Source organism: Zalophus californianus, chromosome 4 (genome assembly GCF_009762305.2).
Source record: "Zalophus californianus isolate mZalCal1 chromosome 4, mZalCal1.pri.v2, whole genome shotgun sequence".
NCBI classification, from domain to species: domain Eukaryota; kingdom Metazoa; phylum Chordata; class Mammalia; order Carnivora; family Otariidae; genus Zalophus; species Zalophus californianus.
In genome coordinates this window covers 38,186,986-38,206,657 of record NC_045598.1, presented here as the reverse complement: position 1 = coordinate 38,206,657, position 19,672 = coordinate 38,186,986, and the positions used below count along the sequence as shown (strand labels likewise).

Sequence of the window (19,672 nt, the reverse complement as noted above, 5' to 3'; positions counted from 1 at the left end):
TGCGCGCGCGCGCGCGTGTGTGTGTGTGTGTGTGTGTGTGTGTGTGTGTTGGGGTAGATGGGGGAGGGCAGTGGTCTAGGATTAAAGAGAGGTCAGGAGGAGACTATCAAGCTTGTTAGGCCCAGTCCAGAACCATCAAGAGTCTAAAATTTCAGGTCATGTGAGGCCTTTATTCTCTACCTGCTATAAAAGGTGTTTGATGTGGAAGGGAAGAAAACTAGCACTCACTGAGCTCCTGCTACATACCAGTGAAAAGTGCTTTACATACAATATTCTTACTTAATCTTCTAAACCACTTTGAAGTAGGTGTGTGTATCCTGTTTTACAAATGAGGAGGCCAATTTTAAGCAACTGGTTGGTGGTAGAATCTTTGTGACTCCATAGTCCTTGATTTTTTAATACTACACCATGCTGACCAGACAGCATGCTCACTCTATACCCTCTCCTGTGCCCTGGTTGACTGGGGAGGGAGGAGGGGGGTAGTGTGTGTGTGTGTGTGTGTGTGTGTGTGTGTGTCTGTGTCTGTGTGTCTGTGTGTGTGTCTGTGTGTGTGTCTGTGTGTACGTGTGAATGCAGGAGCCGGCTCACATATGCTTGCGTACAGGTACCAACTGTGGGCTCAGGGAGATTCTGATTACTTCCATCCAATTAATGCTCTGTTCATTCTTGCTGTCTCTTTGTGATTAGAATTAATTGCTGCTGATGGCACTGTGTCCAAGGGAAAGGGCAGTCATCAGCAGTTCCGCTTGGGGGATAAAAACATTGTAATGCAAGACAAAACCGGTTCCCAAGGACTTGAAATAGGAAATTCTCTCTGCTGAAGAAAGATTAGGTGTTCTGTGACCAAAATCAATATTCTGTGACCCTATTCAGGCAGAAGGACAACCTGTTCCTATTCTGGTCAGCAGAGCAGATAAAAGGAAGTGAGCCAATATATTTATTTGGAAAATGGGTTGTGTTAAAAAAAAAAAATGACCATGTGATTTTGCAAATCTCTTCCTCATCTGTAAAATTAGGAGGTTTGATGAGGTAAACTCCAAGGTCTGGTGTTAGTCAAATTTCTTTGGTTGCCAGGGACAGAAAACTCAATTTGAACTGACTTAAGTAAAAAGGGGAATTAATTTGCTCTCAAAACTTTAAAGTCTCAAGGAATACCGGTGTTAAGCATGCCTGGATCTAGAGACAGCGTCTTCAAGACTCGGTCTCCAGCTGCTCCGACCGGCTCTCTCCCCCATGGAAGCAAAATGGCTTCCAGGAGCTCCTGGTGGACATCCGGTCCTCTCAGGGTTCAGGGTGATTCCCTCTCTCAGAGGTCCCAGAGTTGAGCCCCCTCGGACATAGGCACACCTGACTAATCACTGTAGCAAGAGGCATCCAGGGCTCGGACTGGCCAGGATTGGACTGACTCTATATCCTCATGGACAGTCTGGGCGGGGTCAGCTCCTGCTGAGTCACAGGGACTGAGATGGGGGGTTCAATATGGAAAAATGGGGTGTTGTGAAAGGGCAATAGATTAAGAGCAGAGAAACAAAACAAGACAGATGTCCGCTGTTGTCATTTTATGACATTTTAGGATTCTCTAGCCATTTGGTGTACCGTAAAGTTCAGCCTAGAATATACGAAATTCAGCAGAGTTTAGACAGTACTTGAAGTCAGGAGGTACGGTTAAAGGCAAAAAAGAGGAGAGAGTATTTTTGAGCATCTACTGTATGTGAGAGTCCCTACTGGGTGCTCTTGCATTCATTACGCCGTTCAGTCCTCAGGATACTCTAATTAGGAGCTACTGTCATTCCGACTTCACAGATAAGGCAATTTAGGATTAGGGGTGAGCCGCTGGGGTTTATAAATCTGGGGTTTATTTATTCATTCATTTACTTACTCTTCCCACAAACACGGTGGGAAAATGGTGGAGTTGTCTTAGGCTGTGCGGAACTGAGGATGGGGAAGATGCAGGCTCTGCCCTCTGGGAGCTCACTGTCTAGCTGGGAAGAGAGATGCAAACGCAAAGAGCAGTGGGGATTATGGGTGTAATGGGTCAGTCCCAGCCAGCTCAGGTCTGACGCCCCGCTCTGCCCCCTGGCTCCCAGGTCCAGCCCCTTTTTGTCCCCTCCAGCCTCAGGTCTGGGGCTCCCTGCTCTGCCTGGGTGGGGCGTTGTTCGGAGAGGCTTTGGCTCAAGAGGAGCGTGTGTCCCTGGAGGCCCAGTAGTACTCAATTGGTTTCACCCTCTACCTATAACTAGCTAGTTGTGGAAGGATCACCCGCCTGCGACTAGAGGGTCATAGTTTCCTCCACAAAACCTTTTCATCTCTGCATCATTGGCTTTACGTGGGCTCCTTGGAAATATCTATCACACAGTGATAGAGTCTCTTTCTCCTCTTCATCAGACAGTCCCTCTTCCAGGGACCCTTGCTCTGGGCTTTTCCTGCTTTCCTAGGAGTGACAGGGGAAGAACAAAGCCACTTTACCTTCTGGAGTTTGTGATGCTTGCTGTCAGTCTTCCTTGTGCCAAGCCCCAGAGCTCCGCATTTCTCTTCCCACAGTCACTAGGAAGTAACCTCCATTTCTCCTTCCAGTGAAGTCCTCAAACACCCAGAATTCCCTCCAAATTCCTGCCATTGGCAGCAAAATATTAACGGAACACCAAATGTGTTGTACCCTGACAGGCATAGGGGAAATGATGGTGAATGGAGCAGTCCGAGTTTTTGCAATCACAGAACTTGGTGGTCTTGTAGAAGAGGCAGTTATTTACCAAAAACCACATCGACACATAAAGTTACAGACATGAGGGGCCTGTGAAGGGGTGCCAGGGGTGCTGGGAGGTATGTGACGGCAGCCGCTGACTTGTCCAGGAGGTCAGGGAAGGCTTTCTTGAAGAAGCGGAAGTTGGGCTGAGGGCTGACGAGTGAGTAGACGTGACTTGGAGGCGACGGCCTCTCGGGCCCAGGCTCTGCCACAGAGGGAGCATGAAGTGGTACACCGCTGGTTTAGTAAGTCCTTTTGCCAAGGGATAAATGACAGCAAGGGCTACAGCATGACTTGTTTGTCCTATTGTTACTAAACTAGGGCAGGATTGAACGAGATGTGGAACAGGCATGTTTTATATCCTGACACTGAGCAGATCCTGATTAGTGTTTGTCAGCGGAAGGGAGCAGACAGGCAGACAGACAGGCATGCTGGCCTGTCGGTGCTGTGGGAGAGTAAGAACAGAAAAGTTTCTAAGAAAATATTTTCTATCCTAAAAAACATCGGATATATGTGTTAGTCTCGTGGGGGGTTCAAACCCAGCTTCTTACCCATCCTGTCACTGGACTCGCTTCAGCTTTGCCTGACAGGAAACCAAGATGTCCCCCAGAGAGCACAGGATGCAAGGAAGTGCCAGTAACTAGACATTATGCTGGAGCTTCGTTGTAGGAATCGTAGGAGTCACTTGACACAAATGTGCGGCAAAATAAAATTAGGCAACCCTCCTACTAAGAAGAGTGCCATAGAGGGATTCTAGGGAACCAAGAACTCCCTGGATTCTAGGAGCCATATTCAGACTTCATATCCAGGATCACTGGTGACATGACCACCTGATTCCCCAAGATAGGAACCTGGCATGCTACCCTTGATGCTTTTTCTAGTCCAGCCACCTCTGCCAGAACCCTACACTTAACCCCCAATTCACATCCATTCTGCATGACAAGTATTTTTAATTCTGTCTCTTCCTTCTTGCCCCACAGTTAGTGTCCTCGCTCAGATCTGCCCCACCCTCCCTAGACTAGAACTGTCCTCCCTGTCTCCTATCTTGGTCCCTTCCAAACCATCCTCTACCAGGGCCCCAGGAATGATCATTAGGAAGCCAAACCTAATATTCTCTCTCCCTCCCTTAAAACCTTGCCATAGCTTCTTATTACCTGCAGCATAAAGTTCACGTTCAATCCATCACCCGAGGCACTCCTGACCTATCTTTGTGTATTTCTCTTGCTTCCTTCTTCATCTTGTAGAAGATGTTCCAGACACACCAAATGTCTTCCCGTCTTTGAGGGGATCACCGTACCTCAACATGCTTGCACATGCCTCTGCCTCTGGTCAGGGATTCCTTTCCACGCATGCCATCATCCCGTCTTTGCCCGGTCAGCTCCTACTCTTTTGTCAAGTCCCCCAGATTCCAACCTTGTTCTATATGTGTTTGTCATTGACGACCTTCCCTACTGTGACGTGCGCTCCATGAGCACCTGTACACCGTTGTATCTCAGCATCTAGAAAAGTACCTGGTACATAGTAAATTCTCAATTATTTGTTGACTAAGTTACGTAACACACGTTCATCTCAAATCAAAGTCCCCCACCCAGTTCAGCGCAGGTGTTACCTCCTCTAAGAAGTCTTCTGGGGTCCCTCCAATGTTAGATCTTACTTTCTCTGCCCCCACTTCCCTTGCTTCCCTCTGCCATTGTAGTCATTGTCCTGCACTGTGGTTTTTATCTACCTGCCTTCCATAAGGGCTTCTCAGGACAGAGACTAACTTCTCATCTCCAAGTCCATAGCATCTGGCCCAGAACCTTACAAAGCAGAGAATAAATATTGAATAAATGAATGTACTCATTTTAAGACAGTTAAGATAATAAATAATTATAACACGAGAATAATTCCCAAAAACCTCAGGCCTTGCAGTAGGACAGACCTGAGTTTGAGTCTTAACCTCCAACTGCTTGTTGAGTGTGTTAGACACAGGACATCTCTGAACCTCAGTTTGCTAACGTGCAACATGGGAATAATAAAATCTACCTTGTTTGTGCATAATAAATAGCACAGTGCCTGGAAGATAGTAAATGATCCTAAGCATGAGTTCCATCCCCTGAGTTTCAAGTTCAAGGCAACAGATAAAAAGAAAGTAACACAAGGGCAGATAGGAAAATCATAAAATGTTAGAGCCAGTAGGGCCCTAAAGACTGGAATTTAAGAGATGGGATCATTTCTATTTTGCTTAAGATGGAACAAAAATGTCCCCAAATGAGGGTTAAATGTAAGGAGGTAGCCAAGAATAAGGTATTATAATAGACTTTCACTGTAGTATAGCCATCCCTTGGTGAAACCCTGAAAGAAGCTGAATTCCTCCTAATTATACAAACGGGAAAAGTGAAGCCCAGGGCAGGGTGAGTGACCTAGCCCAGGTCATACAGCAATTTGGTAAAAGCTGACATTCAAATATGGGTCTCTGGATTCCCAGGATATTGCTCATTCCATTAAGCCATGTATGTGCTTCAAATTCCAGGCTGAATCAGAATGAAGACACAAGGAGCAAGGGAGTGGGCTTCTTTTAAAGATCAGGAACCCCCTATCCTGCCCCTTTAGTGGGCCTCTTAAATTCTAAGCTAGTTTCAATTATTACTTTGCTTTCTGGCCAAAAGACTGGCCCGCAATTCTCAGCCACTGAACGGCCCACCATTCTGTTGGTAGTCCCTTCCTGGGGCCCATCTTCACGCAGCGTTCTTTTGACCCAGGGAGTAGACTGGCACCATCAGGATCTCCGAGGTTCTCTAAGTTAATGCAGATGTACTCGGGACAGATGTACATACCGTTCATTGCATTCTGAGCCTAGCCTGGTTGCACTCCGCAGCACCACCCGATTCTCACTAATCCCAGAAGAGTCACGCTATAAAAAGTGAATGAGTCAGAAAATGGGAAGGAATATTACCTGAAGGAGGTGATAAACTCAGGTATCTCCATCCAAATTTAGAGCAGAGGTTCTTTTATTTTTTTTTTGAAGATTTTATTTATTTATTCGACAAAGAGAGAGAGAGTGAGAGCAGGGACACAAGCAGGGGGAGTGGGAGAGGGAGAAGCAGGCTTCCCGCCGAGCAGGGAGTCCGACGTGGGACCTGATCCCAGGACCCTGGGATCACGACCTGAGCCGAAGGAAAGACGCTTAACCGACTGAGCCACCCAGGTGCCCAGAGCAGAGGTTCTTAACATTCTGAAGGATGCAGATTTCTTTGAAAATTATACAAAATTATGACTATTCTCCCCAGAAAAATTCACACATACACTTTTTTGCCTGTAATGCCAGAGGGTCCAGGAGGCCCCTAAGTCCCCAGGTAAGAGCTCCGAATCTAGAGGCTCACAAGACATCAGAGCTGAAAGGTTTCCAAACAGCAGCAAGTCAGCATCTCCCCCAACTTCACAGACTGGAAAACTGACACCTAGAGTACCCTTGTCCCACGCAAGGCCATGCAGTCCCCCAGAGCCAGCTGAGGGCCCGGAGCCAGGACCCATCAGAGCTCCTCTCATTTATTACACCTCTTGTCCTGCCTGCTCCAAGACGCTGCTGCACAAATATTGACTTTGGTCTTTAGTCTTGTTCTTATTGTGCGTCAGTAGAAGCTTCTGAAAATATCTGGGAGCATCCCAGAGAAACAGAGCCTCCTCTAGCGCTGAGCTGCATCCAAGCCCCACCAATTGCCGAGTGGGGCCCCGCTGGGCAAGCACCGCAGACTCTGCGAGTTAATTTCCAGAGCTGTGGTCAGCTATCAGTGGGGAAAGGGAGGCACTGCTGGGAAACTGCTAGTTCCTGGAGCGGAGGAGGAGGGGGAGTGGGGGACACACACAGCAAGCTGGAGTGTGGGAGGTGGGGGGGGATTAACTTCCCTCCTGAGTGAGGAGTGGGTCTGAGATAGACGGGCTGCAAATGCCAGCAGTCCAGGGCTTGGGAAGCGAGAGGCATCTCAGAGGTCAAGGTGTGCAGGAGACAGAAGGAGGCCACTCTTCCTGCCCAACTGATGGGGAGAGGGGCTTAAGCAACCATCCTAGGTCAATACAGTTTGTGAGGGACATGTTCCCTTCCCCTTCCTCCTGTCTCCAAGGAGCACTTAGCGACGACTTTTTCCAGGTAGAGGAGCCAGAGCCTTTCCAGTCAAGCTCTCACCCCACCTCTAAAGCTCCCGCCCATGCCCCCCACCCCCATTTCACCTGCTGCATGTCCACCAGATACTGTGCATCCCTTAGACCAGTGGTGCCCACCCAGTGAATTCCTCTCCCCCTCCCCCCTGCGACCCTCGCCACACACACACACACACACACACACACACACACACACAGCCCAGGGAACGTACTAAACGTTACGTTTGGTAACGTCTAAAGACATTTTGGGTTGTCAAAATGGGGTGGAGGGTTGGGCTCCTATCTAATGGGAAAAGCCAAGGACGCTGCTAAACATCCTATAATGCACGAGACAACTCCTTACAACAGACATCCGGCCTAAAATGTCAATAGTGCCTGGACTGTGAAGCAGCTTGAAGGCAGGACTATTCCTGTTTTGTTTACTCTATCTACCCAGTGTAGTCTGCATACCTATTGCACAGCCCAACACAGAGGAGGTGCTTGATAAGTATCTGTTGAATGAATAACAAATAATGAATGAATGACAACCTGCCTAATGTCTGAAGTTCAAAAATCCCCCAAGGTCATCCTATCCAGACTCAGGCACATTATTCCTAAGGTCAGATCTCCATCTGTTCTAGCCCAACCAGCCTCCAGCTTGATTTCTCTTCCAAATACCCCATCAGAGTGATGGGTACTGCCCCCATGCCCGAGAAGGCCTGCCCTGACCCGGGGGGCCAGAAAAGGTGTCCTCCTAGAATGCAGCAAAGAGAAAGTGAGGACTAGATTAGCATTAGAGATCATTTTAGCTCACCCTCTAGCCAATTTTATAGAGAGGAAACTGAAGCACACAGGGTGGAAGGGACCAGCAAGACCTTATCCTTGAACATCCAGAAAATTTTAAAAATAATTTCTTCATCTCTCTCCCTCCCTGTCCCTCTTTTTCTCTCTCCCACCTTATCTTGTCTTTTTGGCTCATTTTTTTTTTTTTCTGGCTTCTGCGATAGGCCTAACGTGTGTTAAATGGCTCTGGAAACAAATTTGAATGTGACACACCCTTGTCCTTGAAGAGCTCATGCTTTGTTGGAAATGACAGGTTCATAAACAATAATGATAATAGAGTTACTATCTGCCAGCACTGTGCTAGGTGCTTTGGATATATCATTTCTAATCAACACAAGAGTCCTTCAAGGTAGGTGGCGTTATCCATTTCAGACATGAGAAAACTAAGGCATAGAGAAGTTAAGTAGTTTGCCCAGAGTCGCACAGCTAAACGTGTAGGAGGCAATATTAAAACCCATGTGTTTTGGACTCTAAACCCCACATCCTAAATAGATGTACAATGGGATCCAGTACCAGGGGACAAGGCTTAGACCAGTTTATGGAAGGCCATGAACGCCAGATTTAAAAGTTTAGATCTTACCCTATAGGTGACAGGGAATTGGCATAAGGTTGTAAGTCAGGAAGTGACAAGGTTAGCAATTATGAGAACATCGCTCTCAGTGAAAATGGTGGGAAACCGAAGTCAGGAAGATCAATTAGGGGGCTGAAGTAAGAGTTCAGAGAAGAGAGAAGGATCTGAAGTAAAGGAATAGTAGTGGGAGAGGAGGAAGGGCAGGTCCACGATACGTTTAGAAGGCAAAATAAGCGGCACGTGGTCCTGCCTTTGAGAGGCAGCAAATAATGTCAATAAAAAAGATTCTGGAGTCAGACACGTCTGGGTCCAAGTCTGGTGAATGCACTTGCTGCTTGTACCGGGGGGCACTGAGGGTCTGGTGGGGTGGGAGCGGCGTTTGAGCACCCCGCAGGATGTCCAGCACAGAGCCAGACCTGCACTCCCCACATGCAGGCAGCGTCTTCATCCTCTGCTCCTAGCGCCTAGAGCAGCTCTGGCTGGATAATGACCCGCACACATGCCCAGATGCTAACCCCTGGAACCCATCAGTGTCACCTTATGTGGAAATGAGGTCTCTGCAGATGTTACTGTTAAGGATCTTGAGGGAGGAGTTTATCTGGATTCTGGGGGTGGGCCCGACATGCAGACATGCAGTCACATGCAGCCTTATAAAAGGGAGGCAGGGGCGCCTGGGTGGCTCAGCCGGTTAAGCGTCCTACTCTTGATCTCAACTCAGGTCTTGATCTCAGGGTTGTGAGTTCAAGCCCCGTGATGGGCTCCACACCCACTACTTGAAAAAAAAAAGAGGGGGGCAGAGGGAGACTGGACACACAGGAGGAGGCAGACACTGGAGTGATGAGGTCATAAGCCAAGGTGCAAAGCAGCCACCAGAAGCTGGGAGAGGCCAGAAACAGTTTCTCCTCTGGGCCCTCCACAGGGAGTGGGGACGTGTGAGCACCTTGTTTTTAGCCCAGTGAAATGGATTTCAGACTTGTGGCCTCCAGAACTGTGAGAGAACACATGTGTGGTGTTTGTGGTGACTCGCTACAGTGGCCGTAGTAACCGAGCCCGGAGCCTCCGTTATGCCCACTTTGGCTTCCAGCTTAGAGGATCTGGGCGCCCCCCACCCCACCCCACCCCCGCAATGTCTGTGTGTGCTCATCTCCCACCTCCCCTCCCCAGATTCCCACCCTCTGAGCTGCGTCTGGTGTGTCAGAGAGGAGGCCCCCCGCCCTCCGCCCATGAGCCTGCCTCTCCCTTCCTTCTCTGTCCTCCTGTCCTCTGCCTCTGCCTGGCTCTTTCTGTTTGTCTCCGCGTGTCTCCCCTCCGATGCCTGTGTTGTTCTGTTTCTGCTTGTCTCTTTCTGTCCCACCTGCCTCCTTTCTGCTCTCTCCCTCCCCACTGTTTCCCTCTCTCTCTCTCTGACTCTCTCCCTTTGCCGTTCGCTTCCTATTCTTCTTTCTCTCCGCTCCTCGCTCTGTTTCTCTCCACTTTTCAAGTTTCTCTCCACTTTTCGGGTTCGAGTCGCTCCCAGCCCCTCTGATGATCTTCCTGATCTTTCTGCCCCATCCTGATGCGTTTCTCTTCATATCCTCCTGGCTCTTTGCATCGCTCTCTGTTTTGGCCTCCGCCCGTCTCTCTGTCTCTTCCTCCCTTCTGCTGTGTCTCCGTGTCCTCCCTCTCTCTGCTTCCCTCTCTCCCACATTCACAGGCCTCCCACCTCCAGGGTTTCTCAGGCTCCACCTGCCTTTGGGAAGGACTCTGCCATAACATCTACAGCCCCCATGCTGCCCTTCAGAGCAGGACTCGTCTGTTTAGTCATGCCCTGGTCCCACACCATGGGAGGATGGGTGCCAGAGGCAGGGACAAAAGCTATTTCACTGTCGCATTGTTCTTCTGGCCTTACCGAGAGGCTCCTCAACAGGTGCATCTTCACATTCCGGCAGCGCAGTCAGCCTCGCCAAGGAGAAATCACTTTTCCTTGGCCTATGCTCTGCAGAATTAATCTTTCCCCTTTAATGATGATCATCTGTGGCTGGCAGGGGCAGGAATATGAGCAGAGAAAGAATTCTAGAAAGAATTTTCGGGGGTTTCAAAACAGGGAGAAAGTAGGAGTTAAATTTTCTTATTTGGAAGCAGGATGATAGCAGGGAAAGATCTTCATGAGGGCTGGGACTGTGTTTTTCTCTTCCCCGTGTCCCACCTCCTGGAATAGCATCTGGAATGTAAAAGACAATAAATATATGAGTGAATGAATGAATGAATGGGCTTCAATCCTCGTTGCATCAGTTCTCACTGTGCCTCACTGGACCAGTCACCCTTAAGTTGTCATCTGCGAAACAGGGCTGGTAATCAGACCTGCCCGCAGCACACAACCGTGAGGGCAGTGGAAGTGAAGTATGGGATCTGGTGAGTGGGGCTGGACCTCAGCTCTCTTCAGGGCAGGCCAGGCCAGGTGGGCTCCTGGGTGCTTCTGGAAGAGCTTCAGGGAGTGAGAAGTGTGGGGCTGGCTGCAGAGAGCGGGGGGCAAGGAGCAGGATGGGGAAGGGAGGCCATCGGCCGGGCAGGAGGCTGTGCGTGAGAGGCGTTGTGTCTGGGACTACTCGGGGAGTGGGGAGGACCTTCCTCAGGAAGCCGCCACGTGCCAAGGAGGTGTATCTGACTCCCATCAGGGGGACCTCATCCCTGAGGTTAACTATTATCTCTAGTAGTGGGATTGGGCTGGACTTAGCAAGAGCCCAGTAATGAAATGGCTGGTCAGGGCTTGTGTTTCCGATGAGGAGGATCCTCATCCTTGGTGCTGGCCTGCTCCAAGCACGCTCAAACCCCACCTCTCCCCCAAGGCCTCCTTGACCACTCTACTTACTGCTATAATGTGTCCCTGTCCCCAGCACTCTCCTTACACTGTTCTTTATCTTTACTTCATAGCACTTACCACTTCCAGTTTCTGGCATTCTCGGTAACTTACGTGTTAGATTGACAGTTTGTCTCCCATAACTAGAACAGAAGCTCCATGACGCCAGGGATCTTGGTGAGTTTTGTTTGCTGGGTATCCCAAGTGCCTAAAACGACTCAGCACATAGTAGGTTCTCAGTGAATATTTGTTGAATGAAAGAATGGGGATGGGATTTTTCATAAGCTTATTGTATTGAACACACCATGTTAGCGCTGGAAAGGACCTGAGAGACTATACTTTTTACCCACAGAGAAGGAAGGACCAGAGAAGGGAAATGGCCGAGGTCACACGGCAAGTTACTGATTGAAACCAGGTTGGTCTCTTGAATTCCCACTTAGGTGCTTATTCAGTACACCAGATCTCAGGCCCTGAGATAGGAGAACAGAGGGTCCTGCAGTTACTGCCACTCTCCGAGAGACCTTGGGATGCTCAAGAATGGGTCTTCTCTGAGAGCAGGAGCAAGAGATGGAGAGCTGTTTAGAGTGGAACATACCATACAGTGGAACATACCAGCAAGATTTGCGGCATGAGCAATCCCAAAGGGCCGGTAGTTCAGAAACCATTTCCGTGATCTGATCTGATTCTTTCCCTATTTCTGACTTAGGACCTAGATGCTAGTGTCTCATCGGCATCTCCACCTCAGAATGAACTAGTCTCTCCCCTGACCCTTCTGCATTCCCAAGCATGGCACCCCATCCACCCAGCTGCTGAGGCTAAATACGAGGGAGGTTGCCCTTCATTCCTTCCTCTCCTCAGACCCCATGGCCAACCTGCCAGTTCCTCCCCCAAGATATAACTTTCCATCTCTACTGCCTCTGTCCTGGTCCGGACCCTCCTCACCCCCACCCCCCACCCCCTGCCTCCATCTCTCCCCTGGACCCCTGCAGTAGCCTCCTGGCTGATCTGTCTGCTTCTACTCTTGCTTCCTTATTTTTAGCACAGCAGTGACCTTTTAAAATTATAAATCAGACCGTCTCATTTTCCTGCTTAAAATTCTTCAGCAGCTTCCCATTCACTTAGAAAATCCAGACTCCTTCAGGTGACCCAGAATAAGGCTCCATGTGATCTCCCTCTTGCCTGTCCCTCCACACCAGCCCTCTTTTTTTTTTTTTTTTTTTTTGGCTCATTCTGAAACTTGCTTTGCTGCATCATATTCTTTTTTTTTCCTTTTTTATTGTTATGTTAATCACCATATATTACATAATTTGTTTTGGTGTACTGTTCCATGATTCATTGTTTGTTCATAACACCCAGTGCTCCATGCAGAATGTGCCCTCCTCAATACCCATCACCAAGCTAACCCATCCCCCCACCCCCCTCCCCTCCAGAAACCTCAGTTTGTTTTTCAGAGTCCATCATCTCTCCTGGTTCGTCTCCCCCTCTGACTTACTCCCCTTCATTCTTCCTCTCCTGCTATCTTCTTCTTTTTCTTTTTTCTTAAAATATGTTGCGTTATTTGTTTCAGAAGTACAGATCTGTGATTCAACAGTCTTACACAATTCACAGCGCTCACCGTAGCACATACCCTCCCCAATGTCCATCACCCAGCCACCCCATCCCTCCCACCCCGACCACTCCAGCAACCCTCAGTTTGTTCCTGAGATTAAGAATTCCTCATATCAGTGAGGTCATATGATACATGTCTTTCTCTGATTGACTTATTTCACTCAGCATAACACCCTCCAGTTCCATCCACGTCGTTGCAAATGGCAAGATCTCATTCCTTTTGATGGCTGCATAATATTCCACTGTGTATATATACCACATCTTCTTCATCCATTCATCTGTCGATGGACGTCTTACCAGCCCTCTTTCTGACCCTCTCTCCCGCCCAAGGACCCTTCCCCCCACCCTTCCTTTTTCATAGGTGCTGCCTGCCCTGGTCCCCTCTCCTCAGGGAGGCCTGCCCACATCCCCTATCTGAAGCAGCACCCCCATCACTCTCTCCCACGGATCTTGTGCATTTTCCGTCCTACACTAGTATAATCACAATTATATATTCATGTGGGTTTTTATTGCTTTGTTATCTGTCTCCACTTCTAGACTTAAGAACCATTGTCTTGGTTGTGTTTTTTGTTTTGTTTTGTTTTGTTATTTATTAACTTTTTTACCACAGTATACCCTGAGACTTTCAGGGAGCTTGAACATAGCAGATGACCAACAAATATATATTGAGTGGACAAGGGATGACTACAACCATAGATACATCAAATTTTTTTATTGCCTACAAAAGTTTAAATTCCTCAGTTTGGCATTCAAAGCCTTCATTGATCTGCCTGCACCCTACCCGTGCAGCCCCAACTTTCACTCTACCCTGAGGTGGCCTGGGCTCATGGCCCTTCTCTGTCTCATTTATGGCCCAGGGTCATGTGTCCCCGCCGAACTTGCACTGATACCACCTCTCTTCCTCCCCATCGCTATTGGTCCTTGACCTTCAAATCTTTGTTGTACATCCACTTGCATGAAGCCTTTCACAATTTCCCCAGTAGGACCTCCTGCACATCCACAGAGTTTAGCGTTTGCATGTATGATCACAGTCCAAAGAGGAGAAACCATATGCACAGTGGTAAAAGACACTCAGGTTCACATGCTACCTCTATCACTTTCAAGCCACGGGACTCCAGGTGATTTATGCAAATCGTCCTTCTTACAGTTTCCTCTTCTGCAGAGTATATGTAGGATTGTCCTTCGCCCTCACAGGGCTGTGGTGGGGATTGGCGAGAGTAACTACACTGTTCGGTGCTCAGGATAAGGAGTTGCTTTTGTGAAGGTAATAGTGCAGCCTGTTGGGTGACATAGTTGGGACATGCTAGTTTCCTCCTCTAGACTGTCAACTGTACTTGTCTGATTTCTCTGTCTCTAATCCCAATCCCTCTCACCGTGCCTCCCGGTATACAGATGGGAGGAGCCCAGTGAATGATTGAATGAACGAACGAACGAGTGAGTAAATGAATGAATGAATGAGTGAGAGTGAACAGCACATGTCCAAACCCTCCCTACCTGTTGAAAGATCCCAGGAAGTACTAGGGCTCCTGACACCCGCCCTTTTGTTCAAACAGCTCTGAGCAGAAGTGGCCAAATCAGTCTGGGTTTCACCCCATCCCGGCCAAGCTCCCTTGCTTCTCTGATTCGGGAGTCCTGATCCCACCTGCTGTCTGTTCCTGCCCTCTGCGAGAAACAGATCAGTGAGCCCCGTAAGAATATGTGGAAGAGGAACACTGCACCAAAAACTAATGATGTAATATATGGTGATTAACATAACAATAAAAAATTTAAAAAAAATTAATTAAAGATGCAAAACGGGACAACAACAACAACAACAACAACAAAAAGAATATGTGGAAGATGACATTTCCAGCTTACAGGCCGTTCGGAGATGGTTGTTGGCAATGCAAAGTTGGGAGCTCTCACCGCAGTGCTCCTCTCTCCGTTCAGCAACATATTGGAAAGGGTTCCAGCTAGTTATTGCCTTCTCCTTGCCTGCCCCCTAAGTCCTTGTCCAAAGACAGCTGGTTTCCATTGAAAATGTTCAGTCTCTCCCCTCCCCTGCCCATGTCGTTTCTCGACTCACACAGGCCCCTGTAGCCTGGGGAGAGCCCCCCCGCAAGGTTTGAGAAATCCCTGACATGATCGGAGAGGGAAAAAGGGTGTCCCAGACAACTCCCACCTTTAAAACACGGTCTTTCAAGCAGAGCTCGTCTAAAACAATCAGCACCTGAGCGGAGTGGCGGGGGGGGGGGGGGGGGTACATTTTACTGGAGAAGCCTGACTCCTCCTTGCAAAGCTGGAGTATTGCTGACAAGGATTTCTTCGAGGGTGGCTTCGAGTCTGGCTGTCGCTGCCGGCCGGGGAGGACCGGCTCAGGCTTCCCTGGTCCCTGACTCCTGCACTTATCTCATCAGCACCCACACACCACCGCAGCACGAGCCCATGAGGCAGGCGTTATTATTGACATTTCACAGGTGCGGGACCAGGCTCCGAGATGGAGTGGCCTCCGCGAGACTGTGCTGGTGCTCGCCTGCTACCTCACACACCTACCCCCGACGGGGCCTTTAAAACAGTAGCTCTTCTCTCGTGCCTTCCGTGGGTCTGAATTTGGGGAGGGCCCTGCCGAGTGGTCCTGGCTTGGAGGCTTTGATGCTGTGGCTGGAGCGGGAAGAGCGGCGGGAAGAGTAGCGTGCCTGGCGAGAGTCTCTCTTTCCTCACGTCTCCACCTAGTGGCGGGGCCTCCCCCTGCAGCCCCTCCGCGGGCTCGCCTGCGCCTCCTCCCGGCATGGCGGCCTCAGGGCAGCCAGGCTGCGTGCGTGGAGGTGCAGGACCCCAGCTGGAGTATTCTAGCAAGTGAAGGGCAAGTGACAACTCCTTTGCTGACATCGCCTCGGAAGTCCCACAGTGTCACTCCAACCACCTTCTGCTATTCTTGTAGTTACAAGTGAGTCACAAGCCCACCCAGATTTAGAGAGGAGATACGGACCACACCTCTCCATAGGATGGTCAAGGTCATGTCATAGAATAACATGGGAGACATTGTTGCAGACATTTTTGGAACTTCCAGCATGCGGTACACAAAATGTGGCCGGGCCAGGATTTGGATTCAATACATCTGATTCCAAAACTTCTGTTATGCCTTTTTAGCCAGTCCGTAGGGACCTGTCCTTACCCCTGCGGCCCGTCCCTCGTACCGTCCGCACGCACAGGGGCGGTGCGGTCTCCCTAAGCTGACTGGAGCCTGGCTGGGTGAAAGCAGCAGACCAGGGACTACTGGTCAGAGAGGCCATGCCCAAGGCCAGCCTGTGAACTTCTTAAAGAGGAGGACAGAGAAGGTCGGTCACATCCGGAAGAAGAAAGCAGGTGGCAGCCCCAGAGCACAGTGAGCCTGCGGCACATCTCACTGTCATAAACAACTTGTCTGGTGTTTTTCCTTCTCCCACCAGGCCCTGGCCTGGGATGACTCAGCCCTTGACAGAAAAGGTGCCTTCGCATTGAGAAACATTCACTGGTCTGGAGTCAGACATTCCTGAATCGGAGTCCTGGTTCTACCACCGCCTGTTAGGCAGCCTGGGATAAGTTCCTTAACCTCCCTGGACAAAAGGGAGATTAAAATGCCTTCCTTCCTGGACTGTTTAAAATTTTTATGTAAGCAAAGTACCGGTGCCATGCCAGGAACATAGTAGGTGCTCCATAAATGCTCATTTTCCTGTCCTGGGCCATGTCCAACCACAGCTTGAGGGCTGTCTTGAAGACAGTGGTGAAAACTCCTTTGACCATTCTGCAAACTCGAGTCCAGCTCCGTGACCCTGGAAGGAGCGGTGGCTGAGACCTCTCCCGTGATGTGACAATGAAACTGAGGTGTCCTGGGACGGAGAAGACGTCAACCCTGTAAGGCACCAGGAGGGAGGAAGCATGGCCTGGGAAGATGAGAGGGTGTGGGTGAAGGCCTGGAGGCAAAAGAAGTTCAGTTGCTGGAGCATGAAGGCCAAGGGCGGTGCAAAGGGGGAGGCCACAAGCACAAAACTAAGAAAATAAGCAGGGCCCCAGCAGTGAAGGACCTTGTAAATCAAGTTCCAAAACTTGAACTTTAAAGGCAACTGGGAGCCACTTGGGAGTTTTCCTCTGTTGGACGCAGTGGTTAGCTCTGCATTCTATAGCATCCCCTTCGACTACATTGTAGGAAATGGAGTCGAGGCAAGAAAACCTGCGGCAGGGAGGCCCATTCGGACAGGATGACAGTAATCCAGGGGAAAGATGATGCTGGCCTTTTCTAGGGGGACAGCAGGGGACTGGAGAGAGGTGGACAAACTCAAGAATGAGGAGGTTCCATGACAGTGACAGTTTGGATGTTCAGAGCTGAGGGATATGAGAGAAGAGATAAGTGCTTTAAATGGAGTCAATTTAGAAGTCATGGAAGTGTGGGGCTGGAGCACCGATCACAGCCCTGGGGAGAGGAGTATCATGGAAGGCTTTGCTAAAGGGGTCTCACCTAACTGGAAAATTGATGAGCAAAAATTAGCCAAGGAAGGTGGGGAGGTACTTCAGGCAGAGGAAATAGCTCATGTGAAGGCTCAGAGATGTCAGCTATAATGCACAGAGCAGGTACTCTGTGTTGTTGAATAGATGATTGGTCTGCCAATTCATACTAAAGTGTTAATGGTTGATATAGAACTGGCCCTTTCTCCTTCCCTGAAGAGTTGGTACTTTAACAGGTCACGAATCCTTGCCCTAAGGATTCATGATCGGTAGATTTCAAGGTGGAAAAGGGACACTGTTTAGGGTGAAAGGGTTTTACCTTTGCCCCCTCCCTCATCCGAGGTTACTAAAGTCGATGACTGATCCTTAAGGGTCAAACAGACCCTGGTCTACACACAACAAAGGGTCTCTTGCCCTTGGGTCTTGCTTATCTGCCTCCACCCTGAGCTACCTGAAGCCAGATCGTGGAAGCCCAGTGATTCCCCAAGGGCCGCAGTATATTCTAGAAGCTGTGAACATAGCTTTGAGGTTAAGAATACCTAGACCCATATCCTGGTTCCTCTCCTTCCTAGTCCTGTGACCCTGGGAAAATTATTTAGCTTCTCTGTACCTTTTCCTCATCTGTAAAATGAGGAAAATAATAGTATCTAAAATTCTGTGAAAATCAAAAAGGACAGGACCTACGAAAAGTTTAGAAGGGTGAGTGGTGTCACTGCCTCTGTTACTGCTGTCATTATTACTAGTCCTCTTTTCGCTCTGTCACCGTCTCCTTCCAAAGTTGCTCCTTGACGCACATGCTTGCAGATATGAAGCTGGGAAGGAACGTGGCGAGAACGTTTTTGGATTATTATCGGCTGAACCCCCTGGTCGAGAAAGTGGCAATTCCCATGCCGAGGCTGCGGTAAGTGACAGGGCAGAACTGTATGGCCGGGGTCCTACTGAACTGGCTTTGTGTTCAAGGGCAGCTTCCCTCGGCTTCTCTCTGGCCCTCAGTTTCACGTCTGTGGCGGGGGGGAGATAATCCCTGCCCTGCCCCCCAGCATATGGGGCAGAAGAGCTCAACAACATGTTTTCTGAGTATAAAGTATCATCACAGCATCAGACAGTGTGGGGGTGGCCACATTTCTGGGTCTCCCATAGGAGTCCACGGGGATGGGAGATGCTGAGGGGCTGAGTGCCGTCCAGGTTAGTCTGGGTGTCTCCATACACTACTTCATCTGGCAGCTCATCCTCTAGGATTCCTACTTCATCTAGGCTCATAAGGTCTCTGATCCCTCCGTTTTCTCATCTGTCCAGTGGGGACAATGGCACTCACCTAGAAAGTTATTATGAGATGCGTGTTAAAGCACCCTGCACGTTTTTAGGCCTACATGTATCCCTTTAAGGCGTGAGAGTCCCCTTCCCTCAAGACGTGAAGGTTCAGGGCTGGGGAGGACACAGCCCTAAGAAATTTCACATCAGGTCTTCTGCCGGAGTCAGCTTTTTGGGCCACTGAAGAGAGAAGGTCAGGGGATGAGTATCCTTTCGGAGGGCAAGACCACAGACCAAAGTGCTGGGCATTCCCATGCCTCCTGGAAGTAAGCCTGGTGAGCATTTGGACAGTGATATCCAATGGCATCTGGAACGGGCTGGCCCTGCCCTACATCTTGGCCTCATTTCCTACTCTCTAGTGATCCAGCCTCCGTAAAGGACGTAATGATGTCCAACTTCCTTTTTCTGCCACACCATTCTTCCCACTGACCTTGCCCATGACCTTGCCCATGTGCTTTGCTACCTCAGGGCCTTTGCACTAACGCACCTTCCTCCATACCCCGTAATTAACAAAAACACTATTAATCACTGTTATTTATTGAGCAAAGTACTTTTTGTACATGATCTTATTTATTCCTCATAGATATTATACTCCCCATATTACAAATGAGGTAAAGGAAGCTCAGGAATGTGAAGAGAATTGCCTGTCAAAGAGATTTTGGCAGAGGTAGGATTTGATCCTAAGACTGTTTTATTCCAAAGCTAGACTGAAGTCCAGCTAAGCTCCACCTTAAGCAGGAAGCCTTTCTCACTATCAGTGTGGGTTCAAATTCTGTCTCAGGCTCATGTTAACTGTGGCATCTTGGGCAAGTTTCGTGGCCTCTTGAAACCTTTCTTTACCTGCCTATAAAGTGGGTGTAATAACTAAAATCTCTAGAGATTTTAAAGATTGGATACAAGTTTGGTATAGTGCCTGGCAGTCAGTAGGTGCTCAATAACATTTCCATCTCCTTTGGTTTCTGGGTTGCAATCCCAGATTTCCAGCCAGCTCATTGTGGCCTGGGGCAAGTCCCTGGACTTCTCCGGTTGGGCTGAATGATCTCTCAGGGCCATGTTCCACCATGCTGTGAGGGCCACATCTCCACAGAGTCTACAAAACAATGTATTCTGACTCATACTCTGTCTCAGATTGTTCACCAATCATGTGGGGTCTTTGTGCCCACCCCTCATTCCCGGTGGATTA

General features: G+C 49.2%; 1 protein-coding gene across 7 annotated transcripts in view; it reads left to right on the top strand.

Annotated features, from left to right (window-relative positions):
• Positions 1 to 19,672, top strand: part of LOC113933182 (BEN domain-containing protein 5) — a 1,542,215-nt gene that overhangs the window by 1,507,224 nt on the left and 15,319 nt on the right. For all 7 annotated transcript variants that reach the window (XM_027613047.2, XM_035727241.1, XM_027613040.2 and 4 more), the window contains one exon: positions 17,983 to 18,079. In XM_027613047.2, the coding sequence (XP_027468848.1) occupies positions 17,983 to 18,079 (97 nt within the window). The remainder of the gene's footprint in view (positions 1 to 17,982; positions 18,080 to 19,672) is intronic.